At 41.5% G+C, this 26231-nt stretch overlaps 1 protein-coding gene across 2 annotated transcripts in view; it reads left to right on the top strand.

Moving 5' to 3' along the window:
- The window catches only part of ATP8A2 (ATPase phospholipid transporting 8A2), a 564765-nt gene that overhangs the window by 264285 nt on the left and 274249 nt on the right, over positions 1 to 26231 (top strand). For both annotated transcript variants that reach the window (XM_045797080.2, XM_045797081.2), the window contains exon 25: positions 14255 to 14427. In XM_045797080.2, the coding sequence (XP_045653036.1) occupies positions 14255 to 14427 (173 nt within the window). The remainder of the gene's footprint in view (positions 1 to 14254; positions 14428 to 26231) is intronic.

Here is a 26231-nt window from a genome sequence, read left to right as displayed (position 1 = left end):
ATTTAAAGCAAAGGTCAAATCTGTGCTGGATTTAGAACCTATTAAATGTAAGTCTGGAGAACAGAGCCACTTCTTTTTTATTCTCTACATAGTTTCAAGCACTAGAGACACTCTGGTCTTCTGCAAATCATCATTTCCCACATTCTTCTGGTGTTTGCAATTTTTTGTTGTTGTTGTTTTTCTGGAGGATGGAGTGTTACCTGAAGCCTTTATACCTAGTGAATTTGAGCCCTTGTGAGTCTTTGGGGTTATGAAATTTAGGAGTAACTTAAACCTTAGCAATTTTCTTGGAGGAGTTTATTAGGCTTTGAGCTATATCTGAGAAGGGCATAGTAATACATATGTTAATGGGCCTTTTTTAATTAACATGCTCAGAAATTGAACTGCTGTGTCCTCCCCACCCCTCATCCCCCTGGCTTTGTCCATATGCATGAAGGTTGTCAAGCTTTGCCCATGCTACCAGCCCCCATGTATGACCCTCACATTGTCACCAAACCCTGTACATTCTACCCCTGAAAAGTCTTCAGTCCTGTCGCTTCCTCAGTTCAGGCCTTGCCATAGGTGTGGGTGTTGGCATGGTGTCTGCACTTGTCCCCCAGCTTCCCATGGCCTTTTACTCAAGAAAAATTTGGACAAATAAGTGCCCTGAGGGAAATAAAGCAGGAGCGGGAAATGGGTGTGCCCAGGGGAGTATGATTTCAAGTAGGGTCATTGAGAAGGGTGACATTGAGAAGAGGGGAGGAGCCACTGGAAACCTGTTGCTTCCGCTAAGCATTCTAGTGTTAAGGGCTGGAAGGTAGCAGGAGGGTGTGTTGGAGTAACACCAAGATGTCAGTGGGTGCCGGTGGCCCGAGCATGCTCAGAGGGGGTGCTGGGCCCCATGGGGCATGGTAAGGCCCTTTGGATCTTCAGAAGCTTCCGAAGACTGAACAGAGTGACAGGATCTGCCCTTCTTGTTCCCAGGACTCTGTTATGTTAGGAAAAGAGCACAGGGTGGGCGTGGGGGGAGGGTGGAAGAGGGGACGCAGTTCAGGAGCCTGCTGTGATGGTCTGGGGGTGGCTTTCGCAGGGCACTGGTGAGACGTGGCCAGCTTCTATATGTATTTCAAAGACACAGGTGACATTGTTGGATGATGGATTGATTATTTAGGGTGTGCAAAAAAGGAATAAGAATAACCACCATAGGGGTGCCTGGGTGGCTCACTTGGTTAAGCATCTACCTTTGGCTCAGGTCATGATCTTAGGGTCCTGGGATCGGGCCCCACATTGGGCTCCCTGCTTGGTGGGGAGCCTTTTTCTCCCTCTCCCCCCTGCTCGTGCTCTCTCTCAAATAAATAAATAAAATCTGGAAAAAAAATAACCACCATGTTTTTGGCTTGAGTATCTGGAAGGTTGGAGTTGTCCCTGCTGTGTCCCCATTGTTGGTGTTCTCAAAGGATTTAATACAGGGAACAGCAGGCTTGGGAAGGAGGGAATCAGGAGCTCAGTGTGGACATGATATATTTGCAGTGCCTTACAAGACAGCCAACTGGAGATACCAACTTAGGTCATGGATATTCGGGTCTGGAATTTGGGGGAGAGGTTCCACCTAGAAATACACATTTGTGAGTCTAATGGATTTAAGGACAGAAGACCAGCTGAGATCCCCAAAGATACAGGTAGGAAAAGTCCTTGGACTGAGCCCTGAATCGTTTTTCTTATAAGATTCAGAAAGAGTTTTCTTAATGCAGGATTTCCTCCTTGTCCCCAGCCCAGCTTCCCTGAGTGTCTCTAGGTGTTCCTCGTCTATACATCAACAGGTGAGGACAGTGGTCAAGCTGCAGTTCTTTTGCGTAATTGTCTTCTTTGACAGAGTGCCCTTTGATCCTCCCTAACCTCTGCTAAACATTCCATATTACCTTTTCCTTTTGGTAGTATTCCTTGCTCCTTCCCCTTCCCCTGTTAGAATCTGTGTCTCCGTCTTGTACATTGTTGTTCTTTTCTTCACAGTCTTCCATAATAGTATTTAGCCTGTTTTTTCATTCATGTGCGCCTGGGGTGGAAGGCAAGGGGGTTCTCCGTCTTTTTGTCCCCAGTACTTTGAATATCACCTGCATGTAACAGCATAGCATTTGTAGAATTGAGTTTGATTTCTTAAGGTTCATCAAAGTGGTTGGTTTCTGTTTTATATTATACACACACCCATATATATGTATGTATTATATATATATAGGTACACGCATATATACACACATATTTGGTGTAGTATATAATATATATTTTATAAATATTTTATATATTTATGCCTTTTCTCTAGTATATCAAACACATTGTGTATGTATATGTATATATATGTGCATGTATATGTGTATATATATATTTTTTTTCTCAATAGCTTTTCATCTCTTCTCTTAAGCATTTACCACTAAGGCTTAGGAGCCCAAAAATGTATGTATGAAGAAAGAAGTTCTCATTGGCACCTTTGAAGTTATTAATTCCCTCCAATATGCCATCTTATTCAACATTTTCAATACTAAAGCTGACACTTGATTGTTCCCTGTAGAAATGCTAGCCATCTGGAAAATTGTGTGTGTGTGTGTGTGTGTGTGTGTGTGTGTGTGTGTGTTTGTGTGTTAAAGGTGAAATCTCTACAGAAAGCAATTTAAGAAGCTTCAGGAAATCTTCATTCCTCTGGATAGATTTGGGTTTTAAATCTGGGAATTTGTATGTTTTCTCAGTATTACTAGTTTAATTTAGGGACTGAACCTTTAGCCACTAGGTAAAATAAAGGGTCTGACACCATGCCTGTATTAGCAGTCCATGACAACCCTAATGAGAATCTGGGCGGAGCTCTGGTAGGACCCCGAGTTGTGTCCCATTAGAAATTAAGGAATACTGCATTCACCAAGCTGGGAGGCTATGGCACAGGCCCGCAGGCCAGGGACATGGTGAGAATGCTGACGGAGCTCTGTGTCCCCCTCACCAGGAAGCTCTGGCCTGCCCTGGTAAGTTTTATTCCCACTTTTAATGGACGGGTGTGTCACAGCAACAGAGCAGCACATGCGCAGTGACCAGTGATACTCGGCATTCCAGCGCTGGCAAGGGGCTCGGACTGGGAGGCGTTGTGGCCAGCGTGTATTTGTTACGTATAGCTGGGTGTTGCTTTGCAGGAACACTGGTTTAAGTTTCCCAGGTACTATAATTTTTCAAGAAAAGCTGGGTATCAAATTTTTCATGTGACATCATCTGGCTTTTAAATTTTGGCTACAAACACTTTTTTTAAATATGGGATGAATTACCTAAACTCAACCTATTGATTTCCTGGCCACCCAAATTGACCGTTGGGACCTTTTGTCCACTTAAGCACAAACTATTGTACTTCTGCTCGTAAGCCAGTCTTGGTCTTCCTGTCTGAGACCCGTCCTGTCCAGTTCCTGATGGACTCCTTCCTAAACCCTACCTGCCTTTCTTCCATGGTACGTAACACGCGGCATGTGTCAGGTATCTGTTTGCTTCATACCTGTCTCCTCACCAACACGTAAGCTGCTTGAGAGAGGGCCTTTGCTGTTCTGCGCATGGCGGCGTCCTCGCCGTGGGCGTCCCATGGCTACTCACTGTGTGAGTGGTCCACCAAGCTGAGGTCTCAGATACTTTACAAAATATGAATAGAAGGCCATTGTCATGAGGCGAGTGCCGTGATGTGCAGAAGAGACCAGCAGAAGCAGAGAAGAGAGGATTCACCACAGACAGTGAGCGATTGTTCTGCCAGGGTCAGGAGTTCAGGAAGCAGCAAATATTCCCCAGACAAGGGGTGGCAAGCATTTTCTCAGCACCTGCTGTATGCTGAGTGATTTGTTTGTTTGCTTTTTTCACCCAGAGGGAGTGGTAAGGAAACTACCCAAATGGTTTCTTTTTCCATTCTTCAACCAGCATTGATTGAGAGGTTATATGATCCACAAAGGACAAGGGATGGCTGCCGGATGTTCACTCAGAGCTCTGCAGACGTGGATGGGGGCGCAGGAGGCGGAGGGACTTCTGAGGAGCAGGGTCCTCAGAGAGCAGCGCCGGGTGGTCCAGGGCCCGAGAGGCCCCCTAATCCCCCACTGTCCCTCCAGGCCTCCTCACCAGTCTCGCAGGGAATGGTAGGTTGCTCTTGAACCAAAGAGCTGACTCTCTGGACGCAAAGTCAAAATGAAATATCTTCTGACCCCCAAACACAGGCTCTCCCCCCCCAACCCGTCCTCCTCTGTCCCTTTCCCAGCAACGGGCCTCCTTCCCTGACCAGGCCAGACACTACTTATCCCCGTATCCTCTCTCACCCTCCGACCATTCACCAGGCACTGCGTCTCCTTCTTCTGAAATGCATTTCTTGGTGTTGTCTCTATTATCCCAGTCAGCGGTTAGACTCATCATCTTCTTGCCAGTCTGTCTCCTAGTCCAATCCGTCATCTCTACTATTGGTGGCTGAGCTTCCATATATGAACATCTGAGTGAGGTATTCGTACACACCGGAGTCTCTGCTGGCTCCCTGTGCACAGGCTTCCGGTCCTGCCTGCTGTCTGCCCAGGCTCCCGCCCCCAGTACCATCCGAGCTGTGCCTGGGCTTCCTCTTGCCTTCCGGGCCGGCATCAGCACCGGCTAAGGTATTGCTGCTCTGTGCCAGGCATGCAGCGGTTTCAGGCTATTGTGTGCCCCCTCCCTGCGCTCTTTCCTTCTCTGGGGGGCCTCTCCACCCCTAGAAACCTGTGCACGTTATAGGCTCTTAATGGCTAAAAGTTAAGTAAAGGATTTTTTTCCTCTATATTTCAATGTAAACTTTTTTTAAATAATATTTATTTTGTTATATTAGTCACCATACAGTACATCCCCAGTTCTTGATGCAATGTTCTATGATTCATTACTTGCATATAACACCCAGTGCACCATGCAATACGTGCCCTCCTTACTACCCATCACCGGCCTATCCCAATCCCCCACCCCCCTCCCCTCTGAAGCCCTCAGTTTGTTTTCCAGAGTCCACAGTCTCTCATGGTTCAATGTAAACTTCTGTCTCCGTAACCTTGAATCCTGGGCAGTCTGTGTAGAGAAGAGAATGCTGAAGTGTATTCCAGCCTGACCCTGAGCCTGCCCTCACCTACCCTAGCTGGTTATGGATTAGGCACACCTGGGGGAGCCTTCTGGCCGGTTTTATGTGCTGAGAGTTCCTCCTTGCTCATCTGTCAGCGTGGCGGTCTCCAGCGGAAATGGGACTTTTTCTACACTTTCTGCTTATTTATTTGGTTTTATTTTTAAAGTCTGTATCTATGTAATAAGTATGCCACTGGCTTTACCGACTGGAGACTGTCATTTAGGAAGTATTCCCGGTTTTACATGTGCTAACAGTGTTCCACATAAACATGAGATTTTTTCCCAACATAGCAGAGGATTTGTGTACAGCTGGTCTTCGCTCTCACATCATTCTCTCCGTACCCCCAAGTCTATGATTCAAGGAAAATTGAGGAGGTCCCGCTGGCAGGTGCTTTCCAGAACTTACCCATGGTGGTTCAGCTGCAGCCTGGGAGCTGTGGGTGGCGGCCAGTCTCAGCCCTTCGTGTGCAGTCTTTTTGTTTCAGTAGGTACTAGTGGGGAGCCCAAGATTGCATATTCTTCATGTGGCTGCAACCTTCCCTATGCCTATTACTCCCTCACACAGCCTGCAGCTGCCACACATGGATTTGGGATTTTTTTTTTTTTTTACTGTTTTCATTTGTTGTTTGCAGAAGTTAAACACATTCTGGACACATTGTAATTTCTCTAAGAGTCAAGAAGACTTTAGGAGTAAGTGCAGTGGCTGCATTATTGAAATATTGAAGTTAAAATTTAAGTCCTTAAGGGCAGGAAATTAAGATTATTATGTTCATTTTTTTGCATGGCATCTGTAAGGGGTTGTTCAAAAAGTGAGCATATGTTTTTTAAGAAACTGGTTTTGTCATTAAGCAAATAAGTAGTTCAGGAATTGAGATGACTTTGCATCACTTATGTTACGTTTTCTATGATGACATAATGGATACCAGCATTTGTCTCTGTGAGCAAAATGTAGATCTTCAGTATGCAGCTGGTAGTTTATCTTTTTGTGTGAGATCAGTAGCACTCTATATTCTTTTGCTAAAGTGTATCTGACGTACGTAATCACGTAGTCTTTAAAAGCACTCTGCAAATTTTAATTGTCTAGAGATCATTTTCTGCAGTAGTTTCTTTTTAAATTTATAAACTTGGTCACCATTGTGTTTGGTCTGGGGACTTTACAATAACTCCAGGAACCAAGCAGATTTTAAAAATTGCGCAGTGGCTGTCTCATTGATACATCGAATGTTAAAAATTTAAATCCCAAAAGGTCAGAAAATTAATTAAGCTAAAGTGGTTATGTTCATAGTAAAATTATTCCTAGTTAGTGTGATATCAACCGTGGCAGCGATTCACTCTCTCTCTGAAGTATACAGTGACTCCCAGAGAGGCAGTCTGGGCAAATGTGTGACAAGCAACTGTTCCGTGGAATTATGGGAGGGTCATTGTATGCAACAGCTGACTGATCACTTACAAATGCTGATTTTGCTTTCTTCTTGCAGGAGGGTCACACTGCAAAATCATTTTGTTGTAGGAAAAGAGTTATCTACTTTAAGAAGAATTCCACATTTTTAAAAAATTGCAAAAAAAAATCAAGATTGGAATAGCAATGCTTGTTAAAGCATATAAATTATTTTTGAGATCTTGTACACAGCTATTCAAGGATATATTTACTTAGCATGTAAAAGGATTCCCAGTGCTAAAATCAAAATCTAGTTTTTTGAAAGAAAATAAAGGAAGCCTAGTAGCTTTGCTATTTAATATCCTTCATGAAAAGGAAAGTACTTAGTTTCAGGGACTTTTTTGACCTCAAGGACTTGAGCTCAGTCACAACTGTTAGTCAAATTGTCTTTCAATAAGTGGCAGTGATTGTGTGTTTTCAGACTTTTTCTAGGCGCTGGAGGCTATGTGAATAAATAGTCTCTCTCTCTCTCTCTTTTTTTAATAAATGATACTTGCTCATTAACAGCTGCTGCCAGTTTTCTTCCATATCGCCCACCTCCTACATCGCTCTTCTCACACTGCCTGGGATGCCTTTTCAGGAAAACATAGATCTTTTAGAGATGTGAGAGGTAAAAAGAAGGAGTTGCAACATAAGATATTGCAGCTCCCCTGAAGAGGGGTTCTTGGGGCTCGCCTGTGGACGCAGTGGTTATCACCCTGCACAGGAATGGCCCCCATGTACCACCCGCATTATTCTACTTTGCTTACTCGTGCATCTTAAAATCCCAGCAAACAAATTCATTTAATTTGTAAGCATTAGAAAATACTCTATAGCATTAGTCATTTGGGAAATGCAGATGCAAACTACCAAATCTAACACTGCACGCCCATGGGAATGGCTAGAATCGGAAAGACCAATGGTGCCAGTGTTGACAAGCATGAGGAGAAACCAAAGCATGCACACAGGGCTGGTAACAAAGCGAAATGCCACCACCAGGTCTTTTTGTTAGAAACAGCCTTACCATCTCTGTAAAGTTGGACGTACACTTGCTCTGTGTGTCTGTTGGGGTTTTGACAGAGTAATTCCAATCCTAGGTATCTACCCAGGAGAGTTAGGAGCATATGTCCATGCAAAGACCAGTATACAAATATTTCTAGAATTATTCATAATATCCTAAAACTGGAGACAACCCAATGTGTAATAATGGGTGAGTGAATTCAACAAATTGTGGTATATTCATACAGTGGACTCAGGAACAAAAAGGAATTGATAAGCACAGAAACACCAGACAGATCTCAAAGCCTTAGGCTAAGTGAATAGGCCAGACAGAAAAGACTGTAAAGTCTGATTCTATTTATGTGGCATTCTAGAAAAGGCAAAACTCTAGTGACAGAGTAGTTCGATGATTGCCAGGGGCCGGGTCGGGGCAGGGGGATGGGATTGCGTGCAGGAGGGCAGGAGGGCACGTTTTGGGGTGATGGAAATGTCCTGTGCCTTGGTTATGGAGGAGGTTACAGGACTGCATACCTTTGCCAAAACTCATTGAATTGTACACTTAAATGGCCCAACTCTACTGTATGTTAATTATAACTCGATGAAGGTGATTAACAAAACGTCATTTCCGTTAAAGTTTGTATGTTACAGAGAATTCAGTAAATTGGGTAATCTCAGTAATCTAAGATAAACAATTTTTTAAAATCAGAAATAGAAACATTTTGTAGGAGGTGGAGATGGCCAGTGTGGAGAATGCTTGATGGGAGTGGCAGTAGAAGTGACCTGAGGGTACCAAACAGGTATGTGGGTGCTTGGTGGCAAGAAGCCAGATTATCTCTTAAGAATGTTTGCTTGATGCCTGTGAGATAGCATCCCATCTTCCTTGGAATTATTAGTGTCGTAGGAAATCCTTGAAACATTACACATTTAACAGAGATTCCTCTGACTTTCTAATGAACTTTAAATTTAGAGATATTCATAGATTACAACAAAGTAACATCTAGAGCAAAAAGGTATAAGTTCTGCTGGCATCAACAGCTGCCAGTAGGGGCCATGAGGAATTATCTTGTTTTCAGCCTTCACCTTTTTTATTTGCCTAGAATGGGTTTGCTGGATTTGTGCTTTGTCTTTAGCTTTACAAACTTTTGTGTCCATTAGGGTTTATAAATGCAAAAGTATTGAGAGTGTTAATGCCGTCAGAAAACAGGTGTGATTATATTGGAAAGGAAAATGATAGTAAACAAATGGAAGTGGCCGGAATAAGGAGAATGTTCACTGTGGCTGGTCTGGGAGGCTGGACGGTGGGAATGACAGGAGAATGCGCACTGGTGAGAGAAGGTGCATCTGACAGTTGGCAAGGGACAAGAAAATAGATGGCTAGAATGGAAGAACAACAAAACCATTTTGAACCCATGGTCCAGAGGATGAGCATTATGGTTAAATACTCATTAGCCCAAGGTTAATTCGGGAGAAGGGAGTTTGCTCTCGAAGGCAAAGTAAGATTTGGCTGAATTGCTGCTCATGAAACTTGAACCGTCCGGCTTTCAGCATCGTCAGCTCTGAGCCTGTTGGAATTTGCAGAACATCAAAGTGGGGTCTGAGGCAGCTGCTGCTAGCTCAGCGTCTAAGAAATTCCTTATGACACTGCCAAGCTCGTGGAGGGAGAGGGTCACCTGCCTTGACAGATTTCAGTGTTGCTGGAATGGTTTCATTTTGAGGAAAGATTCCTGCTACCTGCAAATTGGTAGACAGGCATCCAGATTCTAGAAATCTTCATCTTTCCCGGCTTATTAAATCCAGAGTGATTAACAGTAGAACGACCTTTCGGATCCCATCTGCTGTGTGTAAATTGGGCAGGTTCAACTTCGGCTGTACTTCAGGTGAACCTCTGATCTGTGAGCAGACAGATGACCATTTCCCGAGCTCTAGGGTGGCATGTCTGTGGTGTTTACATGATTTTGTTTAAAAAGCTGGGAATGCAAAGGCAAGTGCTGAGCTTGCTGATAAGAAATGTAGGGTTCCCAGTACAGCACAGGTGAGGGACAGGTGAGTGAGTGGCGTGGTTATGGCAACAGTCGGTAGCTGCACTTGCTCACTTTGGCTGTAAATCGTGTGTGTTTTTAATTGTGAAGGAAAATAATATTGTAGAACATGTATGAAAACCTGGAAATAGATTTTTTTCATATTAATGCCTAACAGGCAAATTCTAATGAAGGATTTTGGAATGTTCTGTATCTTTCTGGGAATGAAACTCCCGGTCCCAACTCCCTATGCCCCTCATAACAGCTAAGTCCATTGTAACTTTCAGTAATTGGTTTTTTATTAAAATAAGAGACTGCAGTATAAATTTTAGCGACTGGGCTAAATAGGCATTAACAGGCCCTGGGATCCAACCACAATTTGTAACATCGTTCCTTTGGGAAAATAGATTCTAAGTGCCCAATAACTAACTTACAAATAGACTTTTGAATCATAGTCCATTTGAGAATAAGGAACTGTTTGTGATAGTAATACCTTCGACTGGCTTGCTTGAGAACTGCACAGAAGGGACCTATATTCTGCCACACATGTGCAGTGAACCCAGCTAGTCTGGGTTTGATCAAAGATTATTGCTGAGTGGGCACTGGAAGCCAAGGAATTAAAACCAAAGTAGAGGCTGGAGACAAGTCAAGGGTGGAGTTAGGAGGATGGATTTGGAGAGGTTTTAGTGGTGAGGAAGGTTTTCAGTCTCACAGGCAAAGGTGTGATTCTGTGCAAATGAAGTGAGAGGAGAACAGGATGGTTCAGGTAGGAACAGAGGTGAGGAATAGAGAACGTTGCAAGCAAAAGGAGTAGGATATGAGGAGTAAGAAGGATCAACTGGAAAACAAACTCTTAACTACAGAGAGCAAACTTGAGAGTTGCTGGAGGGGAAGTGGGGGGGGGGTGAAGGAAATAGGTGATGGGGATTAAGGAGAACACTTGTGATGAGCACCGGCTGTTGTATCTGAGTGATGAATCATCCGGTTCTACACCTGAAATTAATATTATACAAATGTTAACTAACTGGAATTTAAATAAAAACTTGGGGGAAAAAAAAGGAAAGGAAAATGTAATGCAAAATGTCCCAGGAAGGCTGAATGGCCCACATGGTAACTTAGTAACGTTTGGTGCTCTCTTTGCAACTGGACAGCATGACTGCCATGTTTCTAACAGTCTGTAGTTCAGCACAGCCTTGGGGCATCATTCACTCCCGCGGGCATCTCCTGCTGCAAGACGCCTCTGCTGTCCTCCCACCCCGCCCATGTATTAGCAGTCTTCTCTTCCATGTTCAGTACGACACATGTATCTGTTGTGCAGTTAGTACATTTTATTAGACAATAAACACGAAAGCAGTTATTGCGCGCTCAGTCTGTGTGCCCTCACATTGTCTTGGGCACAAGCCGCATGTTTTCATCTCCGTTATCCATTATGCCAAGAGTTGTAGTGCTGCATCACCAGTGGGCTCAAGGAGTTGGCTTTTGTCTTTGCTCAGTCCGCTATACAGAAATACCATAGACGGGGTGGCTTCCACAACACAAATCTATTCCTCGTGGTTCTGAAGGCTGGGAAGTCTAAGATCAAGGTGACGGCAGATCCATTGTCTGACAAGGGCTCTCTTCCTGGGGTATGGACTGGCTGTGTGCATGCTGTGTCCTCCTGTGGCTGGAGGGGCAGAGAAAGGGAGAGAAGGAAGAAACTCTCTGGTAGCTTCCTGTAAGAGCACTAATCTCATTCTGAGTGCTTCTCCCCTGTGACCTAATGACCTCCCAAAGGCTCCACCGCCAAATACTCTTCCACTGGGGATTAGGGTTTCAATGTCTGCATTTTCCGGGGATATGAACATTCTGTCCATAGCACTTTGCGTGGTTCAACCTGAAAATATTTCAACTTAGTATCATCCATGTTCCCCAGGCCACTGTGGGCATAGGAAGCTCTCAGGAAGATGGGCCATGTGGGTGACTCTGTGTCCCTGCCTGCCGCTGTTGAAACTCCAGCTCCCTTTCAGGTCCTTCCCTACACAATTGATTGACTGACTATGTGGGGAAGGGGAAGATTGTCTATGTCTCAGTAATCACATTTCTGCTATTCACAGTCCCAGTGCTGGGCACCCTCCCTGCTCGTGCCCCAGAGCCTCACACACCAACAGGCAGTCAGCTGCCAACACTCGGCTGAGGAAGAAGGGTTCAGTCTGTCTTTCTCAGTGGTCCAGAAATACCCCCATGTGGAGAAAGTACCCTTCATAATATTACTAACTGATGCATATCTTCATTTGTACTGTGCCCCCTTACAAAGATGCCACAGGCAGGGGTCTCCTTATCTCAGAGATTCGTATTCTTCAACCTTTTCCTCCATAAGTCCATGCGGAGGGGGCGGCAACGGGAGTAACAGACACTGGGCTAGACGGTCCCTCTACGACAGTATTGGCATGTTGACCATGGAAAAGATCAGCATAGCTTGCCTCATCCCTTTTAGTAAAATATTTCCCAGGAGGTTTTTCTGTCCACCACAGACCGACCCCTGGCAAACACACTCCTCAGAATTGCCCAGACTTGTCTGAGCTCCCCGGTGAGCACACCCAGGCTGCCACACCGGGATTTCCCTGAGTGGGTGGGATTTTTTCTACCCAGATTCTAAAGGGCAGGCTGTTTGTACAGATAAGGTAAACATAGATGTTTTGTTTGAGATTCAGAATTATGCAACTAATTAAGAGTGAAAAAGTATAAAGTTTCCTTTATTTTTACTAAAAGTCAACTTTTATTCTTAGGACACTCTTCCATCAATTATGCTTCTGTTATTACATTGACAAAGAAGGCATTGTCAGTGATGGCATTTAGTCACCACCTGAAGTAGCACCACTGTGTATTTTCCTAGATGTAGGAAATTCTTAGTGCATAAATAGTAACCAGAGGAAGAATGGGCTTCATTGAGTGCTTATTATGTGCCAAGCTGAGTGTTAAGCAGGTGGTACCGATTAGTTCATTTGTTCGTAACAAAAGTGCTATGAGGTACTTATTCTTAGCTCTGTTTTACACTTAAGAAGACTATGGACTCTGAGAAACAAACTGAGGGCTTCAGAGGGGAAGAGGGTGGGGGAAGGGGATAGGCTGGTGATGTGTAGTAAGGAGGGCACATATTGCATGGTGCACTGGGTGTTATACGCAACTAATGAATCATGGAACTTTACATCAGAAACCAGAGATGTACTGTATGGTGACTAACATAATATAATAAAAAATATTATTTAAAAAAAAAGAATTGCTGTTGAAAGAGGCTAAGTGATTTGCCCAAGGTCACAGACGTATTAAGTAGAGGGTTGGGAGAAGACCCTGGGACATCTGACCACAGAACGGAGCTCTAGACCACAATTATGCCTCAAACACATCTTTCTGATAAGTGTTGTCTCAAGTGCCTTGTTGAGAATGAAAACTGAGCAGTAAGACAATAGCAGTTGGACCTTGCTTTGTGATGGTAGCTGATCCTCGGTTTAACTAGAGATAGAAAGATTCCTGTCCATTCGACATACTTCTTCAAGATGGTAATTTATGTTATCAGGGGCGTAAATTATATGTAAGTGTAGTTTAATAACCAAAGGTTGTCCTGACAGAATAATTTCAGCAGACTTTGTGCTCCCCTGATCAACTTAAACCACATTTTTTTATTATGAACTAAAAATTTCATTCTTATATTTGAACCAGATATCCTAGTCATAGTCATAAATTCATTGGGAAGTCAGACATACTTTTTTTTTAAAAAATCCAAAGAAAGATTCTGTGCTTTAATTGAATCTGATTAAGACATCACACCAAGGCACTTGTTTAGGCTGGTAGTAGTGTCCTAAAAAGTGCTGGTTTTTTTAAATTTTTTTTTTAAGATTTTATTTTTATTTATTCGACAGAGATAGAGACAGCCAGCGAGAGAGGTAACACAAGCAGGGGGAGTGGGAGAGGAAGAAGCAGGCTCATAGCAGAAGAGCCTGATGTGGGGCTCGATCCCAGATCGCTGGGATCACGCCCTGAGCCGAAGGCAGACGCCCAACCGCTGTGCCACCCAGGCGCCCCAAAAAGTGCTGTTTTAAAATGTTTAATTTGATTAGATATTTTCTGTAACATGAAAAAATGATCAGTTTGTGTCTTCTTCTGATGACCCATGGAAAGAAGTGTTTTAATCTGAAGATCTCAGCAGAGGATAGAAATTAATCTTTTGTGTATATCCCCTAATACCTTTTGGAGGGTTTAAAGATTGTCTTTGCAAACTGAGAAATATTTGCCATTTAGGTTTTAACAATTTTATCTTTTGGAAAAAAAAATCACACATTTGTTTATATGGTGTTTCCTGTTCTAGAGGCACCAAGAATAATATATATGTAGTATAAAGGAGGAGGGAGAAAAAGTCATAAGAACCTTAGCAATGAAAGTTCCAGTGGAAAAGAATTTGAATATTCTAGTTCAGCCTAGAATGCACCCAGAGTAGGTTATTGTAAATATCAAATGTAAATATCTTTAAAGGGGATGTTTTCACCCATAAAACAGACTTAGCAGGCAGTTCAGTGGAATTTTAATGTGCATTTATATACACTCACATCAAATTGAACTCTGTATGCTTTACATTAGAATGGGAATGTTCTCACTTTAAGGAAATTTTGATTTTTTTCTTAAGTTCTGTTTTTGATCTATGGAACACACAAAATCATGACCCCCCCCCCTCTTGTTTCAGGCAACAAGGGCAGCCATTACGCAGCACTGCACTGACCTTGGGAATCTGTTGGGCAAGGAGAACGACGTGGCCCTCATCATCGATGGCCACACACTGAAGTATGCGCTGTCCTTTGAAGTCAGGAGAAGCTTCCTGGATTTGGCACTCTCCTGCAAAGCGGTCATATGCTGCAGGTAGGCATGCACGGGCTGTGCGTGGTTCACATTCCAACATGGCTATCTCCTGTGCTTTTATTAAAGAAGACTGCGTGGAAATTATAGGGGTCAAGTTTCATTTAAAAAGCCAGCAAAATAAAAATACTAGTTTAACTGTCCATTCACAGATTTGCAGAGAAGCAGTTAGTGGTTTTTACAGTTTGGTTTATTGCCTTCTGAGAAGATAAAAGAAGAGTCAGGGTCTCTCTCCTGGGAGATTAATGGGAATAAGTCTGCCACGAGCCGGTGTGGGACGTGAGAAGAGCCCTACGTACTTGGGTCCTTGGTTTTGGATATCCGAGTTCAGCTTCCAAGACTTGTGGGATATATACAGTGGCTATTTCTAGTCAGTCAGTAAGGAACTTTGGTTGGGTCCATGCTATTCCAATTTTTATGTCAGGATCTAACCAGACAACTTCGTTGGTTTTTTTTTTTTTTAAGTTTTTATTTTAATTCCGACTACTTAACATACGGTGTTATATTAGTTTCTGCTGAAGAAGTCCTGTTGTTCTTTCATGAAATCTGGGAAGGTGTTTGAAGGTGGGCATTGCTACATTCCATGACTACTGGCTATGTGAGGTCCAGTTCTGATAGTCAAGATTTGAGAGTCAGAATTATAAAGAAAATAAACTACTAGAAAGATGTGCAGCACCACCCTGATTGTGCAGCAAACAACTTGAAAGGTGAGAGGAGAGCTGCTCATTTCTGAAAACACTGTGCTTAGGCATTACCTGGTACATGGTTAAATGCACAATCCATATCATTGCATTAATAATCTCATTTATGCTTGCTCTTATATTTTACGGTTACACAGTTTTTATACATTGTCTTCTTGGGTATTTTGTCAGAAGTCAGTTATCAGGATGCTTTTAAATTCCTCCTGCATTAATCCTTTAAGAACGCCTGTTGGGGATTCGATCATGGTCTGTTCGGAATAATGGCTGTCACATTGACAAGATGGTCTTGCTGCTTCTGCCTTATTAAAAGTCTCTAGTGACATCATCTCCTATGCCTCTCTACCCAGACCTCTCATGACACTGCCTGTTTGGGATGGCCCATAAGTCTGGGGGAAAGCTATTAGGAAAGTCTCTCCCTTGTCTCCCCAACCTTGCCCCCCACTCCCAGTGGTTCGTATCTGAGACCAAACAATTTGTTGCTGTTTCCCCATGAATACATCTCCCTACTCAGAACCCTGAGCTGTCTTCACATGATGCTAGTTCTCTCTCATTTTATCCTGCTCTCTTGATTCCTCTCTGTAATTTGGGACATGTCATCAAAGGTCAAGGAGAGCTGGGGTGGCAGCTGGTGGAGGCTCCATGATAGAAGGGAATGTAGGTGTTGCGTTCTGGTTGTTGGATGTTCAAGAACCTCGGGGTGAGGAACAAATTCAAATGTGTTTGAAACAGTGAAGAGAACTTGGTGTTATGTCTAAGTCAGGGAACTTGGTACAGCTAAAAGGGAACTGGGATAGTGAGGAATGACCAGAGTATCTGGAAATGAAAGGCCATGCTTCCTGGTTTTATGATCATCTCTCTCTCTCTCTCTCAATCTCTTTTCTCTCAATCTCAACTTAATTGAGATATAATTCACCTATCATACAATTCACCCATTTAGTGTATAGTTCAATGGCTTTTAGTATATTCAGAGAGTTTTGTAACCATCACCACAACAAATTTTAGTATATTTTAATCACCCACAAAAGAAACCCTCTTATCTATTATTAATCAGTCCCCATCCTCCTTCACCCTCCCCCAACCTCCCTCAGTGCTAAACAACCACAAATCTGCTTTCGTGTCTGTAAGGATTTGCCAATTTGGGACATTTCATGTGAATGCAGCTATATAAGATGTGGTCTTTTTCTGATTTCTTTCACTTAGCATATGTTTTCAAGGTTCATCCACGTTGTAGAATAGATCAGTACTTCATTCCTTTTCCCAGCTGAATAATATTCTATTGTATGGCTAATGGATATACCATTGTTAGTCATCTGTCTTGATTTGCATTTGGGTTGTTTATACTTTTTGACCAGAGTAATGCTGCTATGAGGATTCATGTGCAAGTTTTTGTATGGACATCTGTTTTCATTTCTCTTGGGTATATACTGAGGAGTAGAAATGCTGGGTCAGCTGGTAAGTCTACGCTTAATGTCTTGAAGAACCGTCAGAGTGGGTTCCAAAGTGGCTACACCCTTTTATATTCCCACCAGCACATCCACATCCAACCATCAGTTATTATCTGCCTTTTTCATTGTTTGGCCTAGTGGTTGTAAAGTGGTATCTCATAGTTTTGATTGCATTTCCCTGATGGTTAATGATGTTGAGCATCTTTTCATATGCTTATTGGCCATTTGTATATATTCTCTGGAGAAAGGTCTGTTCAAGTCCATTTTTAAATTGGATTGTTTGTCTTTTCGTTATTGAGTTGTAAGCATTCTTTATGTACGCTGAATACAAGTACCTTATCAGAAATATGGTTTACAAATGTTTTCTCCCATTCTATTGGCTGTCTTTTCGTCTTCTTGAAAGTATTGTTGACAGCATAAAAGATTTTAATTTTGATGAAGTCCAATGTATCTGTTTATTCTTTTACCCTGTGCTTCGGTGTCCTGTCTAATGGCTCCCTTTGTTAAGTAGCTGATATTGTGCTTTCTTTCCTGGGCTCTATTTGGGCCGTTTAACTCAGGGACATGCAAATGGCAAGAAGGGGAGGAATTGTGGTGAAATCTTCTTTTCTTGTAATTTCTTCTTTGTGTCTGTGTTATAAAGCTGCTGAGTAGGTCCGTGATTTCTGTGAGGTCCTTAGCACTGGGGGATGTCACTGTCCCACCCTGAGCCAGAAGTCATGACGAGGGAGTCCCTCTCTCTGCCAGCTGTGAGTTGGTCAAGGGACCATCACCCTGACTTGTTGGTGAGGAGAAACAAGCAACAAGAAACAACACGGAAAAGTCTGGTAAACTGTAAATCAAGGCAAACGTGCTCTCACTTCATGGTTTTTCAAAGGGAAATCAAAACGAGACCGTTTGGATTCTCCGGGGAGAGCAGGAATGCCTTCAAGGCTTTACAGGAACACGTTCTTTGCTTGCCAGGTGCTTGATACTAAAGAAAAACATCTTTTTCCCCTTCTTTCTTTGGCTGCTTTCAGAGGGCTTTGTGTGTCACATAAAGCTGTGCACTCAAAGACTTCCCAGGAAGGAGTTCAAACTGGAATTGGCACAGAAAGAGGAAATTTCAAATTAAATACTGTTACTGTCTACAGAATAGAAGCACTAATTGAAAAAAGGAATCTAGGATAGTGTACTAGTTTACCGCTCCAGGAGACATTTCTTGGCTGGTCTCATACTCAAAATTAAAAAAAAAAACAAAAACCCAACACATACTTTTTTTTTTTTTTAAATAAAAGCACTCGTGTACTTCAGATGTTGCTTACTATTCATTGAGAATTTAAACCTAAGTTGAATTTAATATGACTTCAAACATAAGGTTGACCTTAATTCTCACTTTTCATCTTTAAAATGCAATCATTGTAAAGGTTACCCTTTTCTCTAATAATAGAAGAAAATAATTTCTTTCGGAAAATAACTTCAGTGAAATCATGAAGCACTGTCGGCCATCGATATTGATTCGGAGACCAGTGAATGTTTTATAAAAACTGATAAATACTTTTAAGCTAAAATAATGTTTTAGGCAGAAAATGGGGCAAATAATGTAAGAATTTGTGAAATATTTTGCTGGCATTAGACCAAACAATTTAGCTAATTGTATATTATTATACCCAAATATTTTCCATGTAGTTAGAATCCTAGAAAGGTCATGAAAAGGTCAGCCAAACAGGTACAGGTCAGTACTGTACTGTGGCTTACTGTTGTAGCTGCCAGGGACAGCGCCACATTGTTCGTTGAGGGAGAAACTTGTTGGTCTAATAACATTTGTGTGGTAGGCTTGATATCTGTCCTGTATGTTTCTGGGTGTCATGGAATAATGAATAAGAGTATGTTACACTACTCGCCTCTCTTCAACTTTGCATCTCATGTGGGCCTCAACTCCTTGAAAGCAGGGCTTCAGTGAAGCCAGGAGATCCCCAGATGCCAGTGACCTCCATCTTGCCATATGCAACAGACTCTCAATTTCTTTCTTGACTCCTCCTCAGCAGCTGATGTCAGTGGCTCCCCCCACTGGATTTGCCTCTATTTCTGTGACACCTCTTTTTCCTCCTACATATGTCTCTTCCTTATGGGATCTTTTCAGCAGCCTTTGAAATGTTATTTCCAAGGTTTCGCCTTTGGCCTTATCGTATTCCCACCCATCTCTTCTCCCTGGTGCATTCCATTATTCTCATGATTTCATTTACCTTCCATATTAGTGATTCTCAACTCCAGGTTTACACTGAATCACCAAGAGAACTTAAACAATTTGTTCTCCTCAGAAATTTAAAAATGGGAGTATCATAGGACCCAGCAATCCCACTGCTAGGTGTCAACCCACAGATTAAAAATGGGTAATCAGACAAAAACTTGCATGGTCATGTTCATAGCAGCACGATTCACAACAGCCAAAAGGCGGAAACAACCCAAGTGTCCATTAACGGATGAATGGATAAACAAAGTGTGGTATATCCATACAGTGGGATATTATTTGGACACAAAGAGGAGAAGGCACAGATACACATGCTACAATATGGATGAAGCTCAAACACATACCTAGTGAAAGGAGCTGTCATAAAAGACTATGTATTAATATGATTCCATTAATAAAATAATCAGAGTAAGTCCATACAGACAGAAGGCAGGTTAGTGGTTTCCAGGGGCTGAGGGAGGAGGAATGGGGAGTGACTGTTTAATGGGTGCAGGGTTTCCTTCTGGGATGATGGAAGTGTTTTAGAAGTAGATAAAGGCGGTGGTTGCACAACATTGTGAATATACTAGATGCCACTGAGATGATATACTTTAAAATGGCTAGTTTTATGTGATTTGAACTTTATCTTAAAAAAAAAAAAAAGAAATGAGGGGCTCAGCCGGTTAAGCGTCTGCCTTCGGCTCAGGTCATGATCCCAGGGTCCTGGGATAGAGTCCCGCGTGGAGCTCCTTGCTCAGCAAGGAGCCTGCTTCTCCCTCTCCCTCTGCCACTCCTCCTGCTTGTGCTCTTTCTGTCAAAAAAAAAAAATCTTAAGAAAAAAACAAATGAATAAAATAATTCATCCATGTAAATGAAATGTTTGTTGAATGAACAAAACGAAAAGTTGAATGAAAGTTTCATTCTTTTGAATGAAATCTTTATGGAAAGAAACAAAAAAGATGGATTCCCAGGCCCTACCCCAGGACAATTAAATCATTTTAGAACTCTAGGGATTATACAACCCCCTGGTTGATTCTAATGGGTATTCGGGGTTGAGAATAGATGGCTTCCCCAATCCGTCGGCATGTCCAGCATGACCCATTTCTAGAGCCGCAGATCTGTAGCTCCACCCACATCTGAGACTTTTTCACACTGACATTCTTTTGACACCTTAAATTCAAAATGTATGAACCGAATTAGTCATAACACCCTCATCTGTGCACCTCCTCATTCCTTCTGGTCTTCTCTACTGGTTTTCTGAATTTACTGTCTCACATGATGGTACCGTGTGCCTCTCAGCTGCCAGAGCCTTTTGGTAGCATAAGAGGCATGATTTTGATTTAAGGAAACTGTAAGAGACTAAATCATATGAGCTAATTATTATATTGAGTCAGAAATTGCACTGTCTAGGGGCGCCTGGGTGGCACAGCGGTTAAGCGTCTGCCTTCGGCTCAGGGCGTGATCCCGGCGTTATGGGATCGAGCCCCACATCAGGCTCTTCTGCTATGAGCCTGCTTCTTCCTCTCCCACTCCCCCTGCTTGTGTTCCCTCTCTCGTTCCCTGTCTCTATCTCTGTCAAATAAATAAATAAAATCTTAAAAAAAAAAAAAGAAATTGCACTGTCTTAATTTGTTGATCCTTGGTAAATATTATCTTTGTTTTTATAAGTGAAGAAATAAAGGCCTCAGGACAATTACACTGTCTCACCTAGTAGTAATGGAGGCATTGTCTCTTTATCCTAGATATGAGCAGCACAAGGCTGTGGCAGTTAATTTATAGTCAAGTGTTTATTACTGTTAGTACTTGAGTTTTATATGAAGTTTTTGCTTTTAACATATTTTTCAAACTGTAGATTTTGGTTAAACCTGTTTAGCGTGTAGGATCTGCTTTTCTCCAAGAAGTCCTGTAGAAAATGTGTAAACCATTTTTTATACGTTCAAGAAGGGGTCTCTGTTCTCTCTTCCTGGTGTCCTTGGAACTACCATCTTTCATGTTTTCTCATTTTTCCTTTTTCTTTGAAGTTCTTTAGTTTTGTCAAAATGTAGATAAATTTTATAGGCACAGGCTTGGGTTGGTGGGGTGTGGGGGACTGTCTTTGACCTCTTGAGAACGTTCAGAAATTTTGAAAGTTAACGTGTATCATCAGGAAAAGAGTCATGAAAGAATCATCAGGGTTCCCCTTGTGAGGAAGTTAGTTGATGGCCCCGCCACAGTTCCCTGCAAACACAGGTGATGCTCATTGTCCCCAGTGCTGCCATATTAGCAGACATGATTTATGGCTGTATGTCTCTGGGCAGGAGATGGAGTGGGAGGAAAGCACCACAGCAGGGATTCCCACTGCATGTGCAAATGAAGGGTTTCGGAAAACATCATTTATTTTCTTGGATGTGTTTTGACTTCTGTCTCTCAGGGTAGATTCAAAGATAAACATGTGTGAACCTATTGTGATACCATAGAAATACAGTCAAGAGAAGAAAGCGGAGTGGGCACAATGAATGTTTCTAAAAAATTTTTGGGTTTATTTTTCTAACTTTAAGAGTGATTTATATTTCTTGTAGAAAAAAATTAGAAAATTCAGATAAGCAAGAAAAAAAGAAAACAATTCATAATCCCACCAACCAGAGTTCATCACTGTTCGCAATTGGTATTTATTTATTTATTTATTTATTTATTTATTTATTTATTTATTTATTTATTTTTAATAATAATTTTTTATTATATTATGTTAGTCACCATACAGTACAACCCTAGTTTTTGATGTAAAGTTCCATAATCCATTACTTGCATATAACACCCAGTGCACCATGCAATTGGTATTTAAATCTAGATCTCTTTTGGTTAAAATACTCTTTATTGGAAATGGGTTAGCTTATTCACAAAATGTGAAATGAAAAAGGCTATAAACCCTTAAAAGGGTGATAGGGTAGCCTGGGTGGCTCAGTCTGTTAAGCATCTGACTCTTGATTTTGGCTCAGGGCATGATCTTAGAGTCTGGGGTCATGGGATCAAGCCCCACGTCGGGTTCCGTGCTCGGCAGGGAATCTGCTTGAGAACTCTCTCTCTCCCCTTGCCACTCCCCCCACTTGTGCTCACACACGCACACATTCTCTCTCTTTCAAATAAACAAATCTTGAAAAGAAAGGGTTATAAAGGTTTAGTTTCTATGTCAAATAGTAATACAAAGTGTTTTTTAAAAGCTCGTGAGTATTCTCTTATATAAAAACACAGTGATTAATCTATGGATTGGATATTTGGGTTAACACGTTATTTTTTTTACTATTATTATTATCAGTGTAATAAGATTTTTATAGCTAAATCTTTGTAAAGACATTTGATGATTTCCATAAAATAATAATGGATTCAAGAACAAGCCACCTAAAAATTGGCAGAAGGGTTTGTACCCTTCACCTAAGAAAGTGAAGTTATTTGATTTGGAGTGAGAGAGCTGTGGTCCGTAGCTCACTCCCTGCAGGGACATATGTGTTCTCCTCCATTTAGTCAGCAAAGTCTGGGGCTTATTATCCTCATTAAGAAAGGGGAGCAGTTAAGAGATTACTTTGTGACAAGATGCGTAGAGGAGTAGGGTCTGAAAAGAAATCAGCACAGCATTTTTATACACTGATGGTATATCATTTCCATAGCTGGCTCACTCTTATACTCATTTTCTGGACTCTCTTAAGTCTGTGACTCACTTAGCCTGCATCCAAAAACCTGTACATCAGTCTTACCTTCAGACAACTTAGGATAGAAAAGAACTGGCTCTTCTAATTTGTCCTCCTCTCCAGCTTAGCTTTTTACATTAATGAGGCATGATGGATAATAAGAAATCTTAGAACATTATGCATTTTGTGTGTGGTATCTTTCAGCCTGTGAACCACACACAAGAATGATACCAAAACAGAGTTCAGACACACTAATTAGAATTGTACCACTGATTGTGTTTTGGTTGGCCTTCGCATCGGTAAGGGGTCCAATCATACACTTGCAAAAATAAAACTTTTCTTTAGTTTCCTTCATGATATGATTTCTCAGCATCATACACGTTTAGTTATAAGTCAGCTTCCTCCGTTGACATCTTATTCCAGAGAACATTATTAACTTGTCAAGGTTGTAAACCGATCCTTGGGTTGTTTGGATTACAGCTTAGCATGTTTGCCCATTTGTTGATTAAATGCAATTAAGGTAGAATTCATTCTTAGACAGGGTTTGTTTTTTTTTTTTTTCGTTTAGCTCTAAAATGAATGCTATTATTTGAATGATTGCAGCAATTTTATTTGGTCCTAACTGGCCTTATTGTTGCTCTGCTAAAGGTGAGCGTGCTCGGATGTAATGGTTCTCAGCATCATGTTGAATAAAAACAATATCCAAAAGCCCGCAGTTTAAAAAATGTTTTTCCATCCACAGGTTTGACCAGTATTTATTCAGAGTGAAAATTAGATTGGTGTAGATCCGGTACTGTGTAGAAATAGCTTACTTAATCATTGTATAGACTGGCATATTTAGAGACTTTGCAGGATTAATACAAAGTAGAACAAGGAATCCTTTTCTAAGTAATTCTTTCTAGCTTAGAAAAAAACATTTTATTAAACTTCTTGGAATCAAAGCCAATTTTCATGATGACTTATGTTTAGAAGTGGAGCACTATTTCTATCTTAAATAACTCTTGCAGGAAATAATTTATACCAATCACTGTAGAATATCAACGCTTGACTATTAAGGATTTCTAATATTTTTTTATTTTTCTCCAGCCTTTTAAAAGTGACATATTATCACTATTTACATATAACTCCTGCAGGTGAGAAATAGAAAAATAAATTAACTTGTCACCTTAGTTGCTTGTGTCCCAAACTAGCAAAATACTTTGGTGAGGAATACCGTACATGTGATGAACTGTGGGCACATATTTTAGTATAAGATTGGGAATACAGAAAGCTCTTCTTTAAGAAAATCCATTATTAAGTAATCCAAATTAAAAGCTAGCACTTGTGGCATGTGAACGAGACAGAAATCTCAACCAGGGGCATTTTGTAATAGGCTTTGATATATAATAATATGCTGTATAATTGGAAGCACATGTCTTAGGAAATTTTTTTTGGTTATAAAATTGGTGTTATACCACTTTTCTTCTGTAGTAGAGCTGTCATTCTGAACAGTGCTGAGAAGTGGTTGGTAGAAGTTCCCTTGGGTTGATAATCTTCACACTAGTGTGTGGTCGATACAGAAGCCTAGACACAAAATGGACAGCGGAAGTAACGAGGCCCTTTCTTCTTGTAAGGCAGCAGTCTAAGAATTACGGTAACAGGGTCTGTGTGATCTCCCATCTATCCCCTCAGCTGCTTTCAACACACTGGAGCCCCCATGAGATGCCAGAAGAGCTCATAGACACATCACTTTTCAAGTTTTTTCCTGTGTTTCTTCCTCTTCCTCTTTTCACGAATGATTAATTCATCAGTGTGTGTCATTTTTGACAATAGTGCTTGCCAAATGAAACAAGGTGATGTTAGGTCAAACTGGGGTCCAAAATTCTGAAGTAGAAGTTCATAATATTTGGCATCTTTCCTACTAGAAAAACAAACCATGAAAAAAAAAGTCAAGAATGGAGCCTAACTAAACATGTGGAATATGTCATAAATATTTATATCCCCAAGTCTTGCCTTGTGATAGTATTTGTATTTAAGGTGTTTTTTTTTCTCTTTCCTGTGAAGTAGTTCAGAACGTGTTTCATTAATACAAGTGTCATGTTAACTTTCATTAGGAAAAAATTCACTTCTTCTGACAACATTGACACCTTTCTGATCGAGAGTATGCAAAGTAGCTCTTACGTTAATTGGTCCCAAAGAAAATTATGTTTTCCAGTTTCCTGTCTATACATCTGACACTTTCCCTCATTTAGTACCTGCTGAATTATCGATGCTTTCCCTTTCCTGATTCTGACAGCCAGGATTTGTCCTCTGACTTTGAAAACCATCAGGAATACTCCACCCCGGAAGCTTTCCTGTTTCCAATTTGAACAGGGAGCCCTGGGGTTATAGTTAGCAACTACACACAGATTGAAGCCTTCTCTGTTTTGTTTGTTTGCTTATTTGTTTGTTTTTCCAGCTGTATTGAGGTATAATTGGTATACAGAAAATTGCATATAATTAATGTACAATTTGAATTTGAACATATATATACACTCTTGTTACCATTACCACAATCCAGGTAATGAACATAGGCATCACCTCCAAAAGTTCCCTTCTGTCCCTTTGGTTTGGGTAGTGTTTCTGTGTTTTTGTTTTGTTTTGTTTTTGTGTTTGGATGCAGTAAGAACATTCAGCATGAGATCCACCCTCTTAACTTTTTAAGTGCACAACATTCTAGTGTCAGCTGGAGGCGCTGTGTTGTACAGCCAATCTCTGGAACTTACTCTTGTGTAACTGTACCTTTCTCCCCATTGAGCAGCAACTCCCCAGTTCCCCTCCCCCATCTCCCGGTGACCACTGTTTGTCTAGTTCTATATCTTTGACCCTTTTAGATGCCTCACAGAAACGGAATCATGCAGTATTTGTCCTCCCATGACTGACTTATTTCACTTAGCATAATGTCTTCCAGGTCCATCCATGCCGTCACCATGGTAGGAGGACCTCTCTGCTCAAAGCGTCTCTGATTCAGTTTCTCACTTGTTTAACTTTAAAGACGAAACAAATGACAAGAAATGAATGGTTCCATCCTTGGCCTCTCTAAGTCCTTAAATATTATATTCAGCCCCACTTAGGGCAACAGGTAAATTGTCAACAACAAAAGATATGTCAGATTGATGGAGCTAACTGAAGTTGCTCAATTTTGGAAGCTGGGCTTGATTTGACTTTTATGGTTGGCGAGCTTTATTACCATTGTCATCTGCACAGCTTTGCTGGGTCAGCAGAGACTAAGAGCTTCTGCTGAAAGATGTAGTTTCTGCTGTTTCCTGTTAATCAGCTAACTGAGCTTCATCACAGTTCCAGGGCCAGGCAGGCTTCGGTGGCTTTGTTCCTGATAGGCCAGCAAATGGAAAGAGGCAGGCGGACGGATGGACAGACAACTACCCTCGCCCCCACTATTCTATCAAAACCTTGACACCTGGGTCACTTGAGAAACACAGAGCCAGCATTTTTCTCCTGCTAAGCAAGTATTCATAGCAGTGTCCTTTCACCACTTGGACATAGCAGTCATTAAAGACCAGAGTAAATACACCAGCTTGAAGATAATCCTTTCTCAAATATACAAGTGCCAAGTTAAAACCATCTGTCAATCATTTGTGCATTTTTTCCTTACCTTTATTTGTTTTAGTGGATAGGTGTTGTTTGAAAATTTTGGAGCTTGAGAAATTAGCAGGCCTCTGTTATCACGGTATTTTGCCAGTTCACAGATAACTGAAACTTGGGTTCATGTTTTTTCTTTGTAAAATCATGACGAGTGTACATTGAATTTTTT

Source organism: Ursus americanus, chromosome 10 (assembly GCF_024610735.1).
Source record: "Ursus americanus isolate L20-20 chromosome 10, mUrsAme1.1.p, whole genome shotgun sequence".
Taxonomy (NCBI): Eukaryota; Metazoa; Chordata; class Mammalia; order Carnivora; family Ursidae; genus Ursus; species Ursus americanus.
Note: the sequence above shows the minus strand (reverse complement) of the source record. Positions and strands in the feature narration are given on the sequence as shown.